Source organism: Thermobia domestica, chromosome 18, assembly GCF_964235325.1.
Source record: "Thermobia domestica chromosome 18, izTheDome1.hap1.1, whole genome shotgun sequence".
Taxonomy (NCBI): domain Eukaryota; kingdom Metazoa; phylum Arthropoda; class Insecta; order Zygentoma; family Lepismatidae; genus Thermobia; species Thermobia domestica.
This window is the reverse complement of record NC_137471.1, coordinates 89,671,998-89,697,064: the sequence shown is the minus strand read 5'-3', so window position 1 is coordinate 89,697,064 and position 25,067 is coordinate 89,671,998. Positions and strand designations below refer to the sequence as shown.

Below are 25,067 nucleotides of genomic sequence, written 5' to 3'. Positions count from 1 at the left end.
GAGCAATGAGATAACAATGGAAGACAAACTTCGTTCTTCAAACTTGATGCAAGTGGTTTTGCTATTCAAATACATATCTGTTCACTCTAATCAGTTTCAGAAGCAGCGTTAATTTTGCAATAACATAATGCCTGTAAGAATTACCCTGAAAATATATTTTGTATTTCTTTTTTAATACCTAATTCATTTTTCCCTGAATTTCACTGGAGTTCAAGACCTTAGAAGAATAAGGAATCTTCAATTGTCAGGCACCCCACTTTAAACTTTAATCGCTTCCCTATCGCCTCGAATGTAACATTGGGTATATTTCTTTTAAATAAAGTTTTCAAAATATAGCAGAAATACTGGATTTTAAAAATTACCAAACCATGCTAAATAATGGCAGGCTGGACATCAGAGAATGTTATCTTTATCTACCATCTCAATCAGGGGCGGATTCAAGTCTCGGAGGTGGTTAGAGTGTGGCGGTGAAAGATTATCAGTTTCTCTCTGACTGGATATTTGCAGCACATCTGAAAATGATCTCAATGCAAAATAATTTTGTTACTCAAGACGCTGCTTAGACAATCGATCGGAAATTACATGGCCCAACTTGATCGCAACTTCGAAGACGTCTTATCTCAAAACTACACAATAGAACTTGCTTTAAACAACGAAAGCGCAATTGCCAAAGTATAACTTTGATTCACAAAGATGAATTTCGAGCTTTTGTTAATGGGAGAAGTAGGAATTCCTTACACTCGAATGCTTCGAAGTTCGTAGTGTTTCTTTGTACAACACTGAGGTTTATTCGCAAGTTATTGCCAAATTAATATGGAGGGTGTATGTACTTTTTTTTTATTTTTTACAGTCCCTTAAAGTGTTCTGGAAATAACTCCTATAACTTTTGAAACCACTGGAGTCTCTAGCATGTAAAATTTGGGGGAGGGACATCAAAGAAAGTGATTTAAATGGTACTACCTAGCCGAACCTGTGTATAATATTCGATTCCATTTCTTACCTTTCTGCTTACCTTCACGGACTCCCTTAGGTATATCAAGAACTCTGTTATAATCGTTTCACAACCTGAATATTATATTCCAAATAAATATAATAGTATTTATATGTTATTCTGTCGTCAATATATAAATTAAATTAGAATAAAATATTGAATATTTTGTACTTCAAAATATTGGGGGGAACGCGTCCTCCTCGTCACCCCGCCAGAGACGCCAGTGTTTGAAACTGTGTTTGTCTTAACTTGAACATATGCGTGAAGTGGTTTATTACGAACAGGACAAAAATATCTGTGATAAATTAATTACAAGTAATCCAGTTAGAAATACTGTTGTTTGTATTTTAGTTCCAAAACCGGCCACCCGCACTCGTTCGCTGGTCAGGTAATAACTAAATTTTACTTAGGAAGTTAATTTTTAGCTTGTGTTCCGTGTCTTAATGCAGCCACGAAAACTTTTCCAACGGTTTCTTGTTGACTTGTAGGAAAACACAAATTTATTTTGCTTAATATTGGAATTATTTTTTAAAAATATTTTTTCATTCTCCCAGTGTATATTGTCCTGATCCTAGGTGATCATTGCAGAAGGAACAGAGAAAATCACACCAAATCTACCAGAAGAAATGAAGAAAGTTGTAGTAAGAAATAGGGTGGAAATATGATTATCACAGTTGTATAAAGCTTTCGTACTGATCTTTGAGTTTTACGTCCCACGATTATGCCGGTTAGGCTAAAGGAGACGGTGATAATGAATAATGAATGAAATGGTGGAATAAATAAAGTGGGAGAACCCCGAGAAAACCCACTCACACGGTGTTTGTCCACCACAAAGTTCACTTGGCGGGAGCTGGGATCGAACCCGAGACCCCAAGCACCAGAGGTGAACGCTCTATCACTGAGCCACCGCGGCCCCCACTTTCGTACTGATTGATATTCACTGGTGAAAACAACACAGACATGTCCAGAGACAGAGTTGACGTAATTTTACCATTTTTTTTCTTTCTCTCCCTCGCCCTCTCTTTTGTGATCGCACAATAGTCTAAGAAAACCTTTTCTTCCTGCATGATCGATATATTTGAATTAGTGGCTAAGAAAAGGATAGAAAAGAAAGTAGTATAATCACTTTATCATTGGAGTCACGAATCGATTAAATAAATAAACGAAACAAAAGTACTTAACGCCTTGAAACAGAAGGTATACTCTAATAGGGTGTATGGAGGTTACCACCTTATACCCTCAACTGCAGTCCTTTTTATTTGGCAATTTATCGCTTTTAATGGCTCAATGTAATCTTCAACCCACAGTACATGACTCAGTAGTAACACACCATTGTTTGTCGAGCACATATTGCAGTGGCGTATTTAAGGAGGGCTTCCGGGCTTAAGTCGCCGAAATGTTATTTACTATATTAAAGTAAATGAAATATCTTGCTGGAATTTTCACATTTCCAGGACTAAAGTTAGCAAAGCCCTTCCCGAAATAAAATCGAAAATACGCCACTGACATGTAAATAACATGTCAATAACGCGTTAGGATATTTAGAGAATTTGGCATGTTCGGTTGGGTTACGTTTCTTATGCTCGTGTATACATGTGTATCACAAGTTGACAGTGCATGAATTCGTGAAGCTTTGCGTATCAAAGATTCGCGATTTTTATGTGGAATTTCATATTGTTAACATTTGTCAGTAACTGTTGCAACATCCAATCGTGTTTGTGCTATGCACGTGTACTTGTAACAATTGTCGAAAGTTACAGATTGGTAAGAAAATGTGAAAGATGATGGTTATTTGTTGCGAAGACGTGAATATTGTCTCGCAACATACGTTTAATGTGTACAGTATATCTTGAGGGGGCACGCAATAATATTTTGGACCAATTTATTATGTAGTTATCTAATTGCGTTGTTGTTTCTCCCTAGAGCAGGGGTTTTCAAACTTTTTGCAGTTGACGCTCCCTTCAACCACCAAAAGCTGAACGCACCTCCCTTGTCAAAAGTGACATATGTCACTTAACGGAAAGACTATCACTATGATAAACTATGTTTCATTTTTTAACACTAATGTAAGTATCTCATTAACACAGGTGACCTATGTTGTAAACACTGACTATAGCTACGCCTTTTAATGTTATTAGCCGGTGTTAATAATTATAAATTGTGGTAAGTCAGATATTTATGTTATAATTGGAAAATAGGAGCAGAGAGGGAATTTACATAACAAAAATCGACACATTTAAATGTTGAGCAAAGTCAATGGGATGTATGAGCTTGTTTTGAGTCACACAATTTGTTAAATTTCGGCAAATATTTTGAAATGACAAGACCCATCGCTTTCCGGAGATTTAGTTTTGACCTATATTTGGATTTGATCACCGCCATGACTCTAAATCCGGTTTCTCAGAGATAGGAAGTTGCAAAAGGAAGGAACACTCGCAAGGCCATTTTATAATTTCAGATACTCATTCCTCATTGAGCTCCAAAAATCAAGCAACGATGTAGAGAGAAACTTGGTCTTCAATGTGCTGTCTAAAGAGAGATCAATGAACTGCTCCTCTTCTCGGGTGGTGAAATTTACTGGATTCTCTGCGTTGAGAGGGTTCACGACCCAGTTGAACTGAGTGTCCTCTAGAAAGTACTTCTCAAATTGGACATAAAGTTAAGAAGACATACTATTCTATAGAGATAAATAGAAGATCGTTAGTGGCAATCTAAAAGCATTGTATACGTTTAAGTCAAAGGTGAAAGGGTCATACCTGATCATATGTGGAACAGAGGTGATACAAAGGCTTAGTCCTCTATGTATTACTAAAGAAGAAAGGTGCAGACTCAAGTATGCGTGTTGCATTATAAATATGCTCTTTTGTAGGATCTTTTTTTAAACTCTTCGCACCTCCTCTTACAACCTTTGGCACCTCCCCAGGGTGGTGCGCCGCACAGTTTGAAAATCCCTGTCCTAGAGCATTCATGTTGAGCAAGGTTGCCAGACATATGGTCGGAACCGTACAAATAGTTAATTTGCCCTTTTCGGTCTGACTCCTTGACCTACGCGTTAGGTACCGCATTGCTGAAATTTTGTAGAAATCTTTTATTTTTAAGCAGAAAGTTATTATCTTCTGTCATGTTTTATATCTCTCAATGACTACAGATCCACAACTCTCTGGTAACAATGACAGTGACCCTTTGCACCCTGACGTTTTCTTTCGGCATTCAGTAAAAGAAATGTAATGATAAAAGTGAAAAACCGAAATAAACTTATTACCTCGATAGTCGATGCAAGTGATTTAATCTGTCAGTGTGTGTGCATGACAATGGATCCAGATCTAACAGTTTCGCATCACCCCAAAGTAAGTTAACCTGCATAACAAATTGTCTTGTGTTTTATGTAGTTCGAACACAAAATTGCATTCAACAAAAAAGTGACAACGTGCCTGTGGAGGATGAAGATTATATCATTTTGATGCCTGACAAATCCGTAAGTAGTTATTTTATTTATTTGTTTGTTTATTTTGCCATGTTGCGAACTAACATTAATATTACTTTTTAAAATAATTATCATATTGCTCTGATACTTTTACTTTATTGTGCATAGTTTCAAAGCAAAACAATAAACTTGTCTATGCATGTTTTCAAAAGTAGAACGCTTTCTTAAGATATTTTATTGTACGGTCCTCCGAAGGATAAAACGGTTCATTCTTGTCTTATATACGATTAATACGTTCTGATCCTGGTAACACTGATGTCAAGTGGTTGAGCAGTGTTCTGAGATTTGTTACCAGGTGTCTCTGTAGATCAGAAAGCTCTGTAGTTTAAATTACCGGAAGCTGAAAGGTTGATTTTTACTCAATGCAATTGACGGTATTAGTATTGCGAATTTAACAATTTTATAATATAATTAAATATTTTAAATACATAATAGTTTGATAACGTGTACTTTTGGTACATTAATTTGTCAAATTATTACTGATTTTCTGTTTCGAGAACATTCTAGTTCGATGCTAGTAGTAATATGATGTCACGTGAGCTTTATACGTCATATCCGGTGTGGTAAGTAGTCCCAGTCCGGGTGTATATAACGCAAGTCGCAGCAAGTCCTTAGTCAGTTCTCCGGAATCGGTTGTGGAAGGTAGTGAAGTTTGCGTACGTGAGAGCAAGAACGGAACGACAATGGCTACACCGAAGCAGGAGAAGGAGAAGGTCGTGATCCGTCGGCCTGGAAATAACACTTATTTTGGAGTGCGATATCTAGTGGATAACTGTAAGAAGGAGAAAGAAGTTCCTCTTGTCACCAAGTCATTACTTCCTCCGAGTAATAATCAGAGGCCAAACTCAAACTCGCGGAAGTTGCTACTCGTGAAGATGGTTATCGCATTCATCGTGATGCTTTTACTCATGGTGCTAATTTTTATCTGTAAGTATTTAACATTCTTTTTCTGTTTTTTCTTAAGTGATAGCACGTGAAATGTATCGGAACTGTGTAAAGTTAACTATTTTTTTTTCTTTTTAAGTGGCAATTTTCATATTCCACATAGCTATGTATGCAAAGGCGAAATAACACTGTGCAGTGATGATTTTTGATTTCAGGGGTATTTTGAATAAATGGGTGTGGAAATAATATTAAGAAGACACTGGTGATCTAGACTTAGCTAATCGGAGAAATGCTCTGAAGATAATTCCACCCCACCCCCGACCACCCCTTAAAATCATCACTGCCACTACGAACATCCGAATCTCATTTGCAGATTTGTTCTCAACTCATAGACGCTTCAAAAAGAGATTTTTTAAATTAAGAAATTTAATTTGTTAGGAGGTTTGAAAATGTTTAATTTTTTACTCTCGGATGACGTTAACTTTTTGATTAATGGATACAAAGGCACATTTGCCACCTAGAAGTTTCTCTCTCCCTCCCCCCCTCTCTCTCTCTCTCATGCATCTAATAGTACAAAAGTGTTTTTCATTTTTTCGTATTCAATATGTGAGACACTGGGGAAGAAGCAGAGTATTTTTCAGTCTGGAGGTATACCAGTAATGTCGCAGTGACACGCAAAAGCAAATTTCGTTGATCATGAGAACTTTTTGTGTTATAGCTGTGTGAACTCATGAACTAGGACAGGTTATATTGAACATTTAAAAATTAAATTCCAAACAAAAGATCAAGAAACTTAATTGTTGTTGGAGGGATATATTTTTTTTTTTACATAGTGAAATGTCTGAATTATGTCGTCTCCATTTTGGTCATTTAAGATACCGACCGAAGGAAAGTCTACTGTTGTGATTTATTTTTCAACAACTGCACATAAGACACAAAGTTTAACCTAAGGTTATTTTCTAGTATAGTTAATATCTCAGTTTACTTAATATCGAATTCTGGGTATTTTAACATGAAAGGAATGAAAGGGATTTCTACTAATATTACGTGCTTCTTTCTGCTTGCTTCAGAGTATTACAAATGTGTTCACAGTATTTACCGTATTTTGATGTGTAATGAGGACCTAAGTTTTGAGGTTAAATTTCACGATTATTTGTTTCTTTTTGTTTCTTATTTTTTTCTTTTTGTTTTGTGTGTATTAACTTCGTACCTTTTCTCTTGGCTCTGAAGATTTTTTTCTCCCTGCTTGCTGCCTCTACAATCTGATATTCTTATTGTTAGTAAGAGGAAGAAGGTCCAAAGTGTCTCCCAGCAGTTCTATTATCATCAGTCCTTTATCAAATCGCCTCTATTTCGTGGATGGGGATCTAAAGCTGCCGAGGAAGACCATAAACATCAGCTACATGCTACACCTTATCTTCAAAAAATAAGAATTTTAGAACTTGGGGAGGGAGAATTCCCCCTAACATACCGGTATCTGGATAAAACATTTATAGTCATATTCCTTAGCATAGCCTATATAATAGCTTTTAGATTAAAATTCTTATGAAAAACGATTCGGCATTTTGCAACAAATTTGGTTAAATATCAGCTAGTGTAGCTTGCTAGTCCCTGCGTAAATTGCACAAAGAGAAATTACCCGCTCTTCGCTCTAGTTTTAATAAAGTTGGCGGTATTTATAATAATCAAAGTGCTTACTCTGCAGTTAACAATGCGTTGCTATTAGGATTGCCAACTGGTCGGTATTTCACCGGACTGCCGGAAGTATTGCTGTTATTTTAAGGTCGGTGACCGTTACAAACTTTTTACCAGACCCTTTATGACAGGTATTTTGAAATATGTAATCCAGAATAAAACATCGAATATCGAAATTATTCAACAGTGCTTTTACATTAAAAATATTGTATTATACACTTTATGCAATTTTTAAAAAATCTATGGCAGTTTTTCATTTATTTAACATAATACATTTGATAACAGTTCAATTTTATTGTGAAGCATTGTTTTCAACAATAGAGGCAGAAGTGTATAAAAATAGCTCTGTCATAACATAGCTCTGTATAAATGTAGCTTGTCATAATTGTGCAGCATAAATATAGCGATAAATTTAAATTATTGTTATTATCTTGATCCTCTTGCGAGGAATAAAGTTTTAAAGTCGCAGCTTAATCAAGCCAAGGTCGACTATGCCACTAATAATTGTTTTAAAATAAAATACAGTATGTATCACAAAATGGCCCATCCAATATGGACGAATAGCCGATTAAAAGTTAACTTGTTTTACAACTAATAATATGTATAGGAGGGAGAAAAGTGGCGCCAAACAGTAAAAATATTTGTAACACAGTAAAGATTGTAACAAGCTAGAAAATGTACTGAAGTAAAAATTGTTTAAATGGGAAAAATGAATAAAAGAGGAGAGCAAAGCTCCCAAATACTTGGCAGAATGGCCGCCATCTTAACTCCAAAATTTAAATTGACCATTGCCTGTTGGCAAATAACAGGAATTTCGTTTGTACAATGTTTGTTACATTGTTTAGTTTGACATCCTTACCTTTCACCATTTATCAGTAATTAATATATTTTGTTCATCTGTTGAGATAATTTTTAAAAAGTTGACAGGAACTGTGTCACTGAAGATTTGAAATTTACTTCTAAGGAATTTTATACTTTTATTGACAGTGGAAAAGGACTTCCTGTAGTTGAAGCTTAAGTTTATAGAGTAAATTTCATTTTGTAAATCTAAAATTGTCATGTAAATAATTTTGTTCATCTGTTTCGATAATTTTAAAGAAATGGCAGTTACTTTTAAATACAATAAACTGATCAATACCAACTTCAGTTTCTCATTTTTAACACATTGTATCTAACTTATTAAGTTTATTACTGAATGTACTAAGGTGACATTCAAAATACAGGTGCTAATGCACTTTTGTCAACGATAGTACATTTCTTTCCGATGGATGTGTTCGAACAGATAATTCACACTTATGCCTATATCATAGGGAATTTTAAGCAGGATGTGGGTAATTTTATTTTCCAGAGTTGGCAATCCTAGTTGGTATTGGTATTGGTACACTTAATCAACAATAATTGCTATTGTTGCAATTCCAATCATGATACTTATATTACCGGTAGTTTGTATAAGGATCTCTTGGTTTTTTAAGGAATTAATACTTTGAAAGAATAAAAGAAAAGTGCATTATACACGATAAAATAATGTTATTCACTTGATAAAATTACAGTTCAGTTAGACGAATGAAAGTGAATTTCTAGTTTTACGTCCCATTCAGTAACGAGGGCGAAGAAAAAGCGAAGAGCCAGATTTTTTTTTTCTGGAGCAACTATTCTTTCGTATACAGAAAATAACTTTTATATTACTTGACATTTCTTATTATACGTGTCTTGGGATCAGTGGGGGTGAGGAATACGGTGCCACTGGAGGCCGTTCGCCCCCCTTGACCCATCTGACGTCGTCACTAGTCCCATGATAATTCCCTTTTGGCTAAATAAAATGAATGATTAATGAAAATGAATTAAATTGCTGGAATAAGACTGAGAGAAGAAACTAGAACATCGAGAAAACCCACGGCCACTATGTCGTCCAAAAGAAATGCATAACCTGGAATCGAACTAGACAATCCTCGCGCAAAATGTGAACGCTATCACTGAACCAGCGTGCCCTTCAGTAGAAGAATTATGTTGACATTTATTTGATTTGAGTTAATATTTCTATCACATTTAGAAGATTTGATTTACGTATTTCTGGAATTGTTATTTATTACATATCTATCAATTGTTTTTTTTTTTTCGTTTTAATATTTGTTCGGTGTTATTGACTATTTCCCCTAATCTTATTAGTATGTTTTTCTGGATGAGATAGATTAGGGTTAGTAATTTATTTATTCTTTGGTTAATCATTTTCAAAATGTGTATTTTTATAATGCTGGCATATCAGTTGTCCTTTCTAACTCCACTGCAAATAATAAACCTGCGTTTGAACATGATTTGGACTATTCTTGTTCATTGTTTAATGCATTCAAAATTGTCTTGAAGTGTTTTATCAGAGAACAAAAATTTTCGTACCCGCGAAATACTATTTAATTATTTTTTATTTAAGAGTTTATGTAATAATTGTCATATCTTCAATCCTCACAATAGGCAGTTTCTCATACAAAAAAGGAAATTTGGATATATAGTAATGACCGCCTTTTCCCTCTTAAGAGCGTTTTTTTTAAATCGTTGAACTATGTTTTTCCTTATTTTTATATGAGTTTATATACCGAATTTCACATCCCCGACTAAAGCAAATTCCTACATTCGGTACTTTGTGAATAAATAAAAGGAAATATCAATAAAAGGAAAATAGAAATTGATCCTTCTTCCTCCTTAGGCGCAGAAAATTGTCGAAAACACTAAAATACGTATTCTCTTATTCTTAATTAAGAGTTTATTAACCAAATTTCACATTTCAACCTTAAGCAAGTCCCCATATTCGGCACCTTATGGATAAATAAAGGGAAATTTCAATATTAAAGAAACTCCCCAGTTTTTCCTTAGGAGCGAAATTTTCGCGAACACTAAAATAATTATTTTCTTATTTTTGTTTAAAAGTTTATGTACCGAATTTCACATCTTCAACTTAAGCGAATCCTAACATTTGGCACTTTGTAAATAAATAAAGGAAAATTTCAGTATGATTGAAATTGACCAATTTTTCCCCCTTAGAAGCAGAATTTTCAGAAACACTGAAATATGTGTTTCCTTATTTGTAGGTAAAAAAGTTTATACCGAATTTTAGATTCCTAACTTGAGCGTCCTCGACTGTAAGTAGCTACCCTTTGAAAAATACTACGGTCTATATATAATGCATGTGCCAAGTTTGATTGCAATATCTAGAATAGTCACGAGGAACAAATATTTCCCAAACCTGTTTGACAATACCAAATTCCATATATAAATAGGGAAGAAGGATATACAAAATAAAATTTCAAAACACAGTATTATTTGTCCAAGTATTATGGTTAATGCGTCATTCTCTTCAGAACGAAATACGCTTTCAAATGGTACCATGCGCATAATGTACGGTACGAAAAAAGGAAAATTTGGAATAAATAGGGAAATTTCCCTCCATATTTTGTTTGGCGCCCTTGGAGCAGTTCCGCCTACAGCTACCCGAATATAATATACCTTGAAAAATACTATGGCCTATACGTAATGCGTATGCCAAGTTTCGTTGCAATATTTAGAATAGTTACGAGAAAAAAAGAAAACATCCAGTTTCCATCCAGTTTGACAATACAAATGAGATACTATCGGAGACTCAAAGCCAGTGACAACACTCTTATTCTTCTAGTATACCACACATACACTTAAATTACACCACATCAATTCCCATTCGCTAATAAGAATGTAATAAATCACATAAATAGAAGCTAAAAGAGCACTTACTATCCTGGCTTGGTTCAGAACTAAATCATATAACATTTTCTGAATATGAGGAGGGGAATGGGAAGAGAGGAAGGGAAAAATGCGATAATGTTTATTCTTAATATATGTGCATGAACTGTAGGTCTAAGTACCGACAAACAATGCTAACAAACTTCCTTTCTCTTCCACTTTTTGTGAAGCCAAGACAGAAATATTTCTTCGCTACCCCAAAACACGTTGCTTCGTTTTAAGCCAAACTTGAAGGGGTGCACCACAGGAGGAGGTCCACCAAATCCGAACCCCCGAAAAAAAAAACTTCCTAACTGTACATACATTTGTACACTTTCTCAACAAAACTATATTTGTTTAAAGGAGAAATGATTGATGTAGCATAAAAATTTGATCTTACACTTCATCTGTACTCTTTGTCTTATAAAAATAATCTAGTTTTTTTTTTTTTAAATATAGGTGGAAGAATTTTACAGTTACATTTCTTTTTTTTTTCTTTTTTCGGGTGCAGAATGATATCCGTTCAATACTGTATGGACGTAGCTACTTGTAATATTGGACCTCCTCAAAGCTTGAACCTCTCTCAACAAGAATTTCGTGGTGCGGACCTGAAAGATGGCATCATCCTATAAACACAAAGATCGAAAAATTGTCCTTTGGATACCCTTTGGATATGACCAAAAAAAAAAAAAAAAAAATCACTGAAGCAAGCATATAGATTCTGGGGGTGATAATTAATCGACTGGGTATGACAGCGTTTGTGCCAAAACGGTTAAAAACCCATTCTTTCATCTCTGGCACCTGACTTGAGGTATTACTATCTTAGTATTTGCATGACATGTTTTGAGAATCTTTGGTCGGGACAGCTGGCCCTTGTATTATTATTTGTTCTGAGTGTAGTAACGGATTTTATTCCCATTCTATATTATATAGAATTACCCACCTTTTTGTTACTCTAAAAAAAATTGTCTACTGCTTCCTTTCTAGAAATCGAAATATAATCAAGTGCCAATACCAAGTGTAAAGTATGCCCTACGAAACGCGGATTCCCTTTATGCGAGAAGGGAATTCCATAATTTCATTCCAAATGTGTACAATAGAACATGAATGCTTGAGTGGAATTTTAAGTAAGAATTTGGCTTTAAAAGTACGTACAAAATTTAATAAAATCTAATTTTGAACAATAAACCCACTGGCCTGATAAAAAAAAGGGAGGTTCATAACTCTGATTCTATGCCTCTTCGATAGCTCGGTATGTTCATCCAGAACTATTCTCTCTTTGTCCGATGTGGACTCGTCTCTCCTGTGTCTATGTCTTCCTCATAATCAGATTCTCTGGAGTTTTTAACCCTTAAGTAGGCGCGCCCCATTTTTTAACGTAAGTAGGCGCTTGGCGTTATCAGATATCCCCATTAATTAATTGTTTTTTAGTTACCAATAACAATTTCAGTGATTTTTTTTACAAGGATAACCTTTGCATAATTTTCTTTGAATGTATCATTAACAACATTTGTAATTTAAATGTCAAAATTCTAAATTTTAAAATTCTAAAAGTCAAAATGTAAATATATCGAATTTTTGTAAGTTTTTTCACTGTTTCTTGATGAAGGTACGATGAAAGAAATATATACAATTATATTTCATTGGGAATACAGAAATAATTTGTCCATCACAAACTCGCATGGGCACGAATTTGACGAGGGACCTTTAGCACCATAGGTAAGCACCATATATATTTTTAAAATTCGCCCTAACCGGGACATTTGTTTTCTTGGTCATCTATTTAACTGATTCCGAACATTCCTCAGTTGACATAATGTCCGGAATATTTAGCTAATCAGTTTTTTTTACAGTGTCTACTTAATATCATGCGCGCCGACTACGTGGGTGCTCCAAGGCTCCGACACCCACAAAAATAATCTTGTGGGTGCACCGCACCCACAAAATTTCTAGTTTGGATCCGGGTTTGAACCCGTTTCTCTTGCGTTTAAGTTAGCCGTGTTACCGACTGAGCTAGGGCAGCCCCAACTTATCCTTATAGTTCCGGTAGTATTTTACTTTATCACAGCACAGCCCTTTATGACAATTTTCATAAAATATTTTAACTAAAAATAAATCAACCAAATTTCGAGACTTTCTTGAAAACATATAGGCTATGATATGCACCCACATAAATTTTGGAAGTCTGCGCTGTTGCTTAATACAACAGGAACGCGAACTCATATGTCGAAGAAAATTACAAACGTTTGAAGCAAATATATCAAAGTTGCATGCACTAGCCACTAAATCAACGGGAGGGTACTCACTAAGCCACCACTTTTCGTGATAATTACATCTACTGAATAACAAATAAATACAAATAAAAATAAAATTATGATAATAATTAGAATTAAAAATTTATCTAATTGCAACCACTTATTATTTCGTTTTTGTTCACAGTGTACGCAAAATATTGTAGATGTGCTATGCGTAGATTTCTGACTAGAGTATGCTGCAACCACACCCATCATGTAAGTATTTAATCAAACTATTGTATATTGTAATCAAGCAGTTTTACTTGTCTTGTCGTGTACAATCATATAATATGTTGTTCAGTTCAGACATGGCGTGGGTCAATGAAAACTTGATTTATGACCCACCACCCACCGTGACCACGACCACTGGATCCAGCACCCACCATGACTCAGTCTGACCCGCCATCAACCAAAACCCATCGTCATCACCTTTGACCCATGGTGCACGCCCTCCTCTCCACTTAAAGAGTTATACTTGCAATAAAACAAGGCTGTGAAATCGTCACTTTCCGGAGTTTGATTTTTTACGGTCAATCAATCGCTTAAGCACCGCTCATAGTCAGAGTGGGTCATGGTGGGTTGGTGGGTCAGAGTGGGTCACGGTGGGTGGTGGGTCACAATGCATCACATCCTGTTGACCCACGCCCCACTGGTCCATTAACTAATCGACCAATCCATCTCTGGTTCGGTTATGGTAATTAGTAGTTAAGGGTCTTTAGTACCTGTGCTTTTTTTATCTTAGTGATTTATATGGAGAAGTATCCGTTTTACTATGCTTTTATTTTGTTAATTTTAAGTTTTTGTTTGTTTGTTTATTAGAGTCAAATGTTGGAACGTCAATTTCAAACACTTCCATACTAACTAGAGCTTTCAAATTTTGTACAGAAATGTAACCCTGAAATAAAACGTAGAAGGGCAAGTGTAGAACATCATCTTCACAGTAAGACAAACCTTTTATCCAGTTTCCGGATGAATTTGATACATCATTTTCCAAAAAGAAATGAGTAAGTAAATAAATAAATATTAAAAAAAAAACGAATGAACTGCCTTGTAAAACGTTCTTAGGAAATAAGATATGTAACCTCACAAATTAAAATAATGTAGTGTTTTTCAAGCTAAAGAAGCTTGGAGTAAAGAATTGATTGGAGAATATTGATGAAAAACTAAAAATAAATAGCCGTAAAAAACTTGTAAAAACCATGCGTTTTAAAAATTGATTTAAAATGAGAAAGCTCAGAACTGTTGGTGGGATAACATGAAGATATGCAGCCAATACTAAAAGCATGGGCGCGATTTAAGAGGTGTAAAATTAAGAAATGGATCTAAGATTAAAAGCATTGGACACAATTTAGGTGGGATAATTTGAAGAAATGCATCTAATACTGAAAGCATTGGGTGCGATTTAGGATGGGTAAAATTAGAAAATAAAACTAAGACTAAAAGTATTGAACGCAATTTGAAGAAATATAACTAAGACTGAAAGCAGGGATAGCACGATTTAGCAGGGATAAAATTAAGAACTGGAACTAAGTTGGAAATCATTGGACACGATTTGGGTGGGATAATTTAAAGAAATGCTCTAATACTAAAAGCATTGGACGCGATTTAGGAGGGATAAAATTAAGAAATTAAAAGCATTGAACGCAATTTGAAGAAATATAACTAAGACTAAAAGCATTGGGCATGATTTAGCAGGGCTAAAATTAAGAAATGGAACAAAGATTGAAAGCATTGGAGACAATTTAGGTGGGATAATTTGAAGAATTGCTCTAATACTAAAAGCGTTGGGAGCGATTTAGTAGCGATAAAACTAAGAAACAGAATTAACTTGTAAGACTAAAAGCATTGGACGCGATTTAGTGGGATAATTTCAGAAATGGAACTAAGACTAAAAGCATTGGGCGCGATTTAATGTTCACATAAAAGTGTTTCACTTCTGATAGACTTAATTTACGTGCTTAGTGTGAGCTGTGTTATTACAAAGAGTAAACGGGAGAAACAATCTAGGGTTGTGTAAAAATGAGCATATAAGGTAGAAACCAAGAGATATTCTTTTCTTATACATCACAGATCCACTGAGAGTGATATACACCGTGAGATCCGTTGATGCCCACTTTAAATAACGTGTCTACAACATTATCGATCATCATAGATCTTTGGACATGTTATAAACACATCACACCAAGCATGGAATCCACTCAATATAACAGATTATTTCGAACCACTTCCCTAATATTCATAAAATCTTTGACCTTCAACTTTAGGAAGAACGCCTAATTCTTGCAGTCTCCCTCCTATTTCTTCGTTTTTACCCACAAAAACATTTTTAAAACTTTTACTTAAGGGGTACTTTAATAGACTCTGTGCTCCAGCCAGAGAAGCCGGTTGGCGCACTGCCGTGGGCCTTGATGTTACTATTGGAGTTAGTTACGTTTCTTTATTAAATGTGTTTAAAAGCTAGCTACTATTCTAAAGTCTCCCAGTGTACAAGAAAGTCGTTTGGTGAAGGAGACAATCATTGTATCGGTAATTTCTTTGGGACTGCGAAATGGTGGAAAACATTTGTACAAGGTGCATCAAAAATAGGGATGCGCACGAGTCGAGACATGTCTCGAATCTCTACTCGACTCGACTCGAATTCGAATCGAGATTCGAGTCGAGACACACTGTAAAATTCGAGACGAGTCGAGACACGTATTTCTCGACTTGAATTTTCGAGTCGAGACACGAGTGAGTCGAAACAGCTCATAAAAATCTCGACTCGACTCGAAAGTCTCCAAAATCTTTCTATAATTTTTAATATTATTTTGAAGAAAGTACTCATTCAGAAACACTCGGCACCAGAATTTCGGAAACTGGAGGACTTGTCAGGTGTTCGAGGTGAGTGTCTTTAACAAGTGGCGAAACCAAGGGGAAAGATCAAGGTGTTCGGCGTCCCCCAGCTCATTACGTATGTCGGACGTAGTAGGCTGAGCAGACTGGTAAAACAGGACAGGCGTAGGAAATAACATCAGAGTTTGGGACAAGTACAAGTGTGTCTGAACTAATGTTGTAAAATTTCCGGAAATTTTAACCTGTTGGTAAAAAAGTTTTTTTTTTCGATTTCTTTTCGGAAAAATTGGAAACATTGAAAAAAATAAAAATGTATTAGTTTAATTTTACTAGTAATGATATCCTTTTTTTCAAACGCGTGAAAAATATAAGTTCAAAAATTTCAATATTGCGAATATTAAAAAATAACACTCGAAAATAAAACTATTCCAATTATTATCTGTATTAAAATACTAGATTTACGCGTATATGTTTGTCCCCACATAAAAGTTTATATGGTTGTCTCCAGCCCTTTTGACAATGAGATATTGAACCCACAAGCGCTAGAAACGTGCCGTTTTTGTTGGTCGATTCCAAATTTTGTGTAAATTGTCCAGTTCTAATGAATATTAAAAAAAAAAACATGGCCATTAGTTCTTTATTAAATTTTAGGGGTACACTGGAAGTACTGAAATTTTTGAAAAAGTAAAGCTACATACCCTACGAGTTATATATTGCAACATCACATAGTTGTATATTGGGGTTGTATATTTCTCAGGTGTTTGTTTCATGGCCAAATGTTAAGAAAACGAAGGATAACCATTTCTCCAAAAATTAAAACCGTGCTTGAGGTAAAACGTTTTGACACCATTCCTGACATTGAGAAAGCCACGACAGAGCAGCTGAACGTCCTTCCAAAAGAAGCCTTCCAGAAATGTCTCCAGTCGTGGATTCTACGTTGGGATAAGTGCATTGTTATCCAAGGACAGTACTTTGAAGGAGATTTAATCAAATTCCATGTGAGCTTATTAGATACTTTGTTTCTAATAAAATTATTCACAGTATTTTTTGATCGCACCTCGTATTGTGAAAAAAAAATATTGCTTATTCTCCTCTTTCCTAAAAAAAAAAGAAAGAAACGAAAAAGCAGATATCTAGTAAATCATCTTTAAATTAAAATATTCACACTAATTACTGTAGAAAAAAGAAAAATAACACTAACTTAGAGATTATGCAAGCGCAATTTTCTTCTTGAACGTTTTTCTGCTTTGCTTCTTTACTACCTGGTTTTCGCCTATTTACCACGCCTCCGGGTCCAATAACAAATTATTTGAAACTAAATAATAGCTTGTAATGTAATGCATGTCTATGCTTCAATAAATTATTTTACTTAATTTTTATAAATAGAATGAAATATTTTGATTTTACACCCCTCGGCAGCTCCCGGCATACAAAGCTGTGGAACATAGGCTCTGTTGTGTAGCTAAGCATGGCCTGGCTAAAGTGGATCTTTTAATGCCTAGGCGATGGGCTGCTTACCAACCGAATTTCGTTCAGATCCGACCAGTAGTTACAGAGAAATAAAGTACCACATACAAGACGAGCTGAGCCCGGCTACAAAATATAGCAATTTCGTCCCCTAGACCCTGACTTATATGCTCATCAAAAGGTGTAGCCGGATAGGGCTGTGAAAAGCGCCCTTACACGGATTGCTGTGATATTTACACAAAAGGTTATTCTTATCCAAAGATAAATTTGGCCAGAAAATCAATTTATAATTCTTTCAAATCTCGAAGTTATTGTTGAAAATTCGAAAATAAAAAAAAGAAATGTTCATATTTTGGAAACGACTTAAGTTACAAGAATGAAACAAAATATTCATATATTTTGCTCAAAGGGCTTTACCGGAAAGTAGAAACAATGTGTTTCGCTCTTCAAAGTTCTGGCGAAAAGCGCGTCGAAAGTATTCGAATTCTTTTTTTTCTTTGAGTAACCACCATAGAAGTAGCACCAACTCGCCTATAATATATTTTGACTATGGTTTGATACTCGCGGTGCAATTTGGTGTAAAATGATGAAAATTTTTAGACACGCCTGAGGGATATGCAACCCCACGTTACGCCATAAATGTTTCGGCCGGCACGAATATTGTCAGAAGTGAAAGATGGTCAAGTTTGAGATTCTGACTCGTCATTAATGGCTCTACATGACTGTATAACTCATAATTGTGCCTCTTCGCTGAAAAGCGTGAGAGCGCTTGTGCCGCTGATAATCGAACTGTTACCCATACGATTTAACTACTGTTACGTTACGTTTTTGTTTACTGCGCACTGACAATTCAAATAGTTTTACTGTTGCAATTCTAAAGGTGGAAAGGGAACAGCAATTCAGATATGTATGCATCTGTCTTACGTTCTTCGCAAAATATCATTTTACCCTAGAAGTTGAGGGTTGCGGCCTATTCACGAAAAGAGCTCATAACAATTGAAAAAGCTATTGTGACAACGAAACGTCACAATACTGTTGAGTATTTGGTACTAATCTTTAATGGAAGGTATATTCGATACGGCAAGGGGTCGAATAATGAGTATGAACGAAAATCGTACATTGAACAAAAAAAAAAAAAAGTTGCCTCTATTACTATTTATACTAAGCCTTGGTTATATTGTAGATATGCTTGGGCAACATATAAGATCCAAATGGGCTAGCGATTCTCATGGCACAATGTGATATTTATTGTGTGAATCGTGAATTTCGGGATACAGATGAATATTTGGAAGAAAGAGGATTTCTAGTTTTAATGTCTACACTGAAAGGTAAGCACAGGCAATTGACTGCGGGTGAGCCGAACTTTTCCTTCTATGTTACAAAAATTCACTGGGTTGTTGAGGCCGTTCATAGTATTCTTGAAGAAGTATTGTCTTCTACGTTACCAACTGTACAACAAGTTAATTTCTCAAATTGGATTGCTATGCTGGATAGTTTCTTTTCTACATAATACTTTTGGTAATCGTTTAAATTCTGACGATGGCCTCGACGGGGAAATTCAACAAATGGAACGACAGTACATCGCAGAGAACACAGGATTAGAAGTATAGAAAAGAAGGTTGGGATAGGTACACAAACAAAAGTCACCTCCACGGACATCTTGCACTTCTCGGAGTTAACAAAAAGAAACTTAAAAATTCTTTTTACAGGTTCCTGTCAGTTGTATCAGGCAGTTTCCTACCCGGCTGAAATGATGAACGAGAGCTCCCTTCGTAGCTAAGCGGTTAGCGTACTAGGTTTTGGAGTAGAAGACCGAGATTCGATTCCTGGCGGGAGCTCATGATTCAGTTTCCATGTTAATCAGTAGGTCCACGTCTCATATAATCTCACTACTGAACGAACTCGTGCTAAGACGAATGAAGAGAACACCATCAATATTCATTTTCTGAAAGAAAATACCCACACCATTAAATTCGACGTACGATCTCGATATATTAGTAGGAAGACATACAGGTGTTATATTGATTTTGTTGCATCGGATCTAAAGCCGTATTATTGAGAATGTACACATGAGAATCGAACAGTTTGATGTTGTTCATATGTCGCTACAAATATTTATGACTTTTCATACGCTCGATACTTTGCTAAGATTGTCCGGCCTACAGAGATTTTAAGCAAATTGTGTGTTGCTGGTCTTGTCACTCCAGTAATAATGATTAAGATTGAAGGTTCCGCATACCGTGCCCTTCATTCTCCTTGTAATGTTTTCTAATACAGGAAAGATATAGCAAAAACATTTTAAATATTTTTGTATTATCATCATCTTGAGCATTATATATGGGTATATCTTATATGTAAGGATAATCAAAAACGTTGTTTTTTGTAGATCACGATTTAAAATATTGGTATACTACTAAGGCAGGTTTAAATGACACTAGTGCTCTCACGCTTTCTGGAAGAGGTATGATTATGAGAGTTATATTCCCACATAGAATCATTCATAGTCAGAAGCTCAATCATCTTAGGCTTCTGACAATCGTGCCGGCCAAAACATTTATGGCGTAACGTGGGTTGCATATCTTCCAGGCATGTCTGACTTGGTTTTCCTCATTTTACACCAAGTTGCACCGCGAGTATTAAACCATGGTCAACATATATTATAGGTGGGTTTGTGCTGCTTCTATGGTGGAAAGTAGGAGATGGTCACTCAAACATAGTTAAAAAAATCGAATATTATCGACGCACTCTTCGCTAGAAGTTCGAAGAGCGAAATACATTGTTCCTTTGTTTTTGGTAAAGCATTTTACGCAAAGTAAATTCATATTTTGTTTCACCCTCATAACTTAAGTTGTTTCTGAGATATGAACAATTTTTCATTTTCGAATTTTCAACAATAACTTCAAAATTCAAAGGAATTTTAAGTTGATTTTCTGGTCAAGGTTATATTTGGATATGAGGTACCCTGGCTATAAATATCACAGCAATCCGTGTAAGGGCACTTTTCACCTTCTTATCCGGCTACGCCCTTTGTTGTAAATCTGGTCAGTAGTGGATCTGGCGAGCCAAGCCCGGCTACCAAATATACTGATCTATTTCTTAGACGATAGGATCTTTGCTCATCGAATTTCGTTCAAATCTGACCAGTACTTACCGAGAAATAAAGTACGACATACAGGGCAAGTCGAGCCGAACCGATCCTGTTCTTGGCCGAGTCCGACTACCAATTAAACTATTTGTTACTCATTTGACCATGGGTTGTTCGTCCACCAAATTTGGTTCATTCCTGGCCAGTTGTTACCGGGAAGTAAAGTAATACATGCAGGGAGAGTCGAACCAAGCTGTCTCTGACCGAGCCCGGTTACCAAATATGACCTTTTTTTTTAGCAATTTGGCCATAGGCAATTTGTACTCCCAATTTGGTTCAGATCCATCCAGTAGTTACGGAGAAATAAAGTACCACACACAAACGACTGGAGTGAAATTATAAGGTACCATATGCGTACACCGGGAGCTTGAAAAAAAAGTAAATTTGTAACAATTTAATCTTTGAAGCAGATTCAAAATGAAAATTCATTAAAATTTTATACAAAAATGTTCAAGCAAATTCATGTATAAATCTTTTATTATTTTCTGTTGAGTTATAATTTCGTATGGCCGGTTGAGGGGCTGCAAATACTCTTCGGCCTAGGGGCGGGAAAAACATTAAATCCGGCCATATATATATATATATATATATCAGGCTTTCCAATGCTCCTATATTTCCTATTTTTCCTATATATTTGCGTCTCTTCCTATAAACTCCTATATTTTAACGAAATCTCCTATATTTTTGTGGCATTACTACTTCCACTTGTGAAAATAACATAAGGATATAAGGTGTGTGTGTGTGTAGTTGGAGAGCCTTTTGTCTCCACAGTGAGGTGGTTGAATGGAGACTCTTCTGTATTCCATCCTTTCCTGCTTGTTGTCTAAAGATAATTACACCAAACAATATACAGTTAGCGCAAAAAGTGTTTATATATCTACAAAATGGAACAAAAACTAATTTCGTCATATCCATTAAAAAGTTGTATGGAGTAGTGATTTTAAAGACTTATAAACCATTTATTTAGGCGTATCAATTCTTTTTACACTAACTGTAGGCAAATTATTGTAGAAACACTGAATTTTCTGATGCAATTATCCTTTTAACACTTTCCTTATGATCGTTGCTTAGTACTGGTGAGCTATGTACAAAAACACTAAGAAACGTATAAAACTTTGCAACGAGATAATAACCCATTTCACCATATTTAGAGTAGAATGTATGTTCATATACCAATTATTTTAATTTCCATGTGATTTTCTTTTTTCTATCTATTCGATAATTGAAATGTTCCTTTTTCACAGCTTCACGAAATCTCCTATATTTTTACGTCGTGATTTTCTATATATTTTTTTCAGCATATATATCGTCGTCGGCGGTAATAAGGATACGAATATCAATATTAATAGGTAATATGATATATATATATATATATATATATATATATATATATATATATATATATATATATATATATATAATATCATCTTCGAATATTTTATTTTCTTTCCTTAAATGCTAATAATGTTGTCACTTAAAATCGAAAAATCATATTTACTACACTGTTTGTGAAGAAGTTGATTTAAAATTAATTGTTCCTATTTTCTGTCTTTCAGAACCATGATGGATAAACACGTAATGAGAACAGGAGTATACACAATGGGGACATAAGGAAATACAATGAGTTATCGTCGTGTTCTGTGTCTTTCGCAGCCTACACACTTGGAAGCTGTACATTAACATCATCCACGCAGCCTACACACCTGGAAGCTGTACGTAAACAGCATCCAAAGGAGAATTGCGGCTTTATAAGAGAACTATTATTACCATCCATGTATATCTTGTGTTTCCCCATAAATGTGTACGAACGTCCATTACACCCGAATAAATAATTTAAAAATGTAGTTATGGATTTATGTTTTTAAATAAACCTTCAAACCTTCTGAACTTGAGTTTTCGTAGTTGGAGAATCTACCTAGGTAGAACTTGCCTTAAGAAAGTCACAGGTTTAACCCACCACAGAAACAAAAGATCCTACTACTTATAGGAAACTAATCGAATCAAAATTTGTATTACCTTTCTTGCTAGGGTCATGCATTACTCAGCCTATCGTCGATACTGAGAAAAAATAATTTCAGACTTATTAGGAGTTCTTGGATAACATGCTTTGTAGAGGTAACATCATGCCAAAACAGGAATCCGGCTTTTCGGACGGGTTTTTTAATAGTTGAAATACCGGTATTTTATATGGCAGGTAATTATTGCACTTTCACCTGCTTGTGTGTCACCAACGATCGATACCATCGTCCGAGAACGATGAACATCTGTCGTGGCATAGTGCTTTCAGCAGAAACCATGTTATCTGAGAATTCCTTTTAACCCTAGGACTACCAGCGCGGAAGGGGGAAAGGGTAGTTTGTGCCTACCACAATATAATTTTCGTAATCACTCTTCTAATCGTTTCTTTAAAATTCTGAAAAAAAAAATGTTATTGCTCAACATGTTTAACCTACGGTGGTTCAATTCGAACGTTAGTGTGTCTCATAAAATTTGCTATTTTAAGTTGGTGGACACAGGGTACCCTTCTGTTGGTAGGAGATGTGACTGACATTTCGAAGTGTCACTCCTAGATGGTAGCATCATAAATAGTTGTTAATCTTATCTTGTGTATTGGTCACTTCAGTCTCTGTAGATTTTTGTGGGAGTTTCTGATTTGTTTCTTTTGCGTGTTATTCCTATATTTAATCTTAACAGGTGGGCACAAAATGACCCCCCTTGGTAGTCTGCGTACAAAAAATATCTAGGTATTGCGAGGGTTAATCTGGAATTATTTTATCCCATTGCAGCTTCTCGTTATTCGTCTTCCCTAATTTGCTTTTCATATTGGATTTCCAAGCTCTATCCTATGCACCGTACGTGTATTTCTTGATGAAACTACTTAATGTTATTTTTATTCTGTTTTGGTCTAAGTACTCTGTTTTTAGTCTCAATGTCCTTCTAAAGACAAGTTTTAGGATGTTCGCTACGCCAGTAGAGTAGGGTAGAGTAGCCAGATCCTTTTCTCTTTGTTCCTGAAGATACAGGGTGTGTCAAAAGTCCGGGGCCATAGGTCAACTCCGTTATGAGAAGATACGAAAAAATTGGAAAAGAGAAATTTGTCGGAAATAGGTGGCTTTCAATCTAAAATAGCGTAATTCTTTTAATCGGGCCAGCCGTCTGTGCTCCATACTAGTAAGGCGTCCTATTAAATGAAACATCAACGCTACCACGTCAGCAGTCTTTACCCCCTTCGGCTCTTATCATATCAACAATGTTCACGTTTCCCGTGTTATTTTTGCGGGCTCTTACATTCTGTTCGAATAGTTAGTTGAACTGGGAACGATGCTTTTTTTTTTCAATTGAAAGGGGGCTAAAGCTTACCAGTGCGGCTGGCCAATTGAAAAAAAGCACTATTTTAGATTTGAAACCTTCAAATTTCAACAACTTTTCCTCTCTTTCCATTCCCCCCCCCCCCATATCTTTGATTATAACAGAGTTGGCCTATGGCCCCGGACTTTTGATAACCCGGAATATAACATAAGGATGTGTGTAACTATTAGCAGTATATATGGTACCGTTAGAAGACAATACTAGAAAGAATTTCATGGTTAAGAACATGAGGAGTATATACATGTGGAGTACGGTATATACTGTAAATAAATCAAACGTTTCAGCAGAATAAAAACTATCAATTACTATTGGCACCGAATGACAAACTTTTCAGGACTTTTAAAAAATTCAGTTTTCTCGAAAACTACTCATGGGAATTTATCCGTAAGCATGTCTTATTCAGCTCGATACAATCAACTGTCATATGTCATATTTGGACAATATTATAATTAAACAATTAAAGTTAAAAAGAGTTATCTCAATAATAGTATTATGTGCTGTTGACTTACTAGTGTCGTAATGGAGAATTCAATGCGATTCTTAAATAGGTCGAATGGCTTTCGTGCAACATCAATTTTTAAGTTGGCAATTTTTCTTAACTCGAAAACTATGTGTGAGTTTGTACTCATCCATATAGTTTTGTTTTATTCAATAAGATATTCGTTAAATGCTTATATTCAGTGCCGTGCCGTGGAAAATCAGCGCCCGGGGCAAGAGTATACGACGGCGCCCTCTCTCCTGTAGATATGAGTGAAGTCGACAGACCAGCCGCGAAGCGCAGGGAAAATATCAAAAATAAACCCTGCTTTTCCTTGATTTTGAGCACTTTTTATTACTTTTTCTTCCATTTTAATTCGAACCCATCTTCTTTTTCCTCCCGAATTTTGCGCCCCCTTCGGTGCCCGGGGTCGTGGCCCTACTCGCTCCCCACGACACAGTACTGCTCATATTAGCATTCAATGGGGAAAATATCAAAAGATACGACATATATCAATCGTTAAACAAAATGATATGCATTATTTTCGAGAAAATGCAGGTGTCTATCGGTCACGAAATCAGAAAACGGTCATGAAAGTCAAGGAAAAGTCACAAAATTTAGCTTTTGGGTCACGATTTTCTTATCTGTACAAACATAAGTAGAGACCTGAAAATTTTGCTCTA

At 35.5% G+C, this 25,067-nt stretch overlaps 1 protein-coding gene across 1 annotated transcript; it reads left to right on the top strand.

Annotated features, from left to right (window-relative positions):
- The first annotated feature begins 4,845 nt into the window (after positions 1 to 4,845).
- LOC145676107 (uncharacterized) lies at positions 4,846 to 22,381 on the top strand. Its single transcript, XM_081746997.1, has 3 exons — positions 4,846 to 5,402; positions 13,239 to 13,309; positions 22,094 to 22,381. Exons 1-3 carry the CDS (start codon positions 5,159 to 5,161, stop codon positions 22,106 to 22,108), a joined length of 330 nt encoding a protein of 109 aa, XP_081603123.1. The 5' UTR covers positions 4,846 to 5,158; the 3' UTR covers positions 22,109 to 22,381.
- The last annotated feature ends 2,686 nt before the right edge of the window (positions 22,382 to 25,067 follow it).

What these genes read in the sequence shown, in the direction of transcription:
- LOC145676107 (XM_081746997.1), top strand. Translation starts at nt 5,159, where the DNA reads ATGGCTACACCGAAGCAGGAGAAGGAGAAGGTCGTGATCCGTCGGCCT. An exon ending in CATGGTGCTAATTTTTATCT is followed by an intron (nt 5,403 to 13,238) that starts GTAAGTATTTAA and finishes TTTTGTTCACAG; the next exon opens with TGTACGCAAAATATTGTAGA.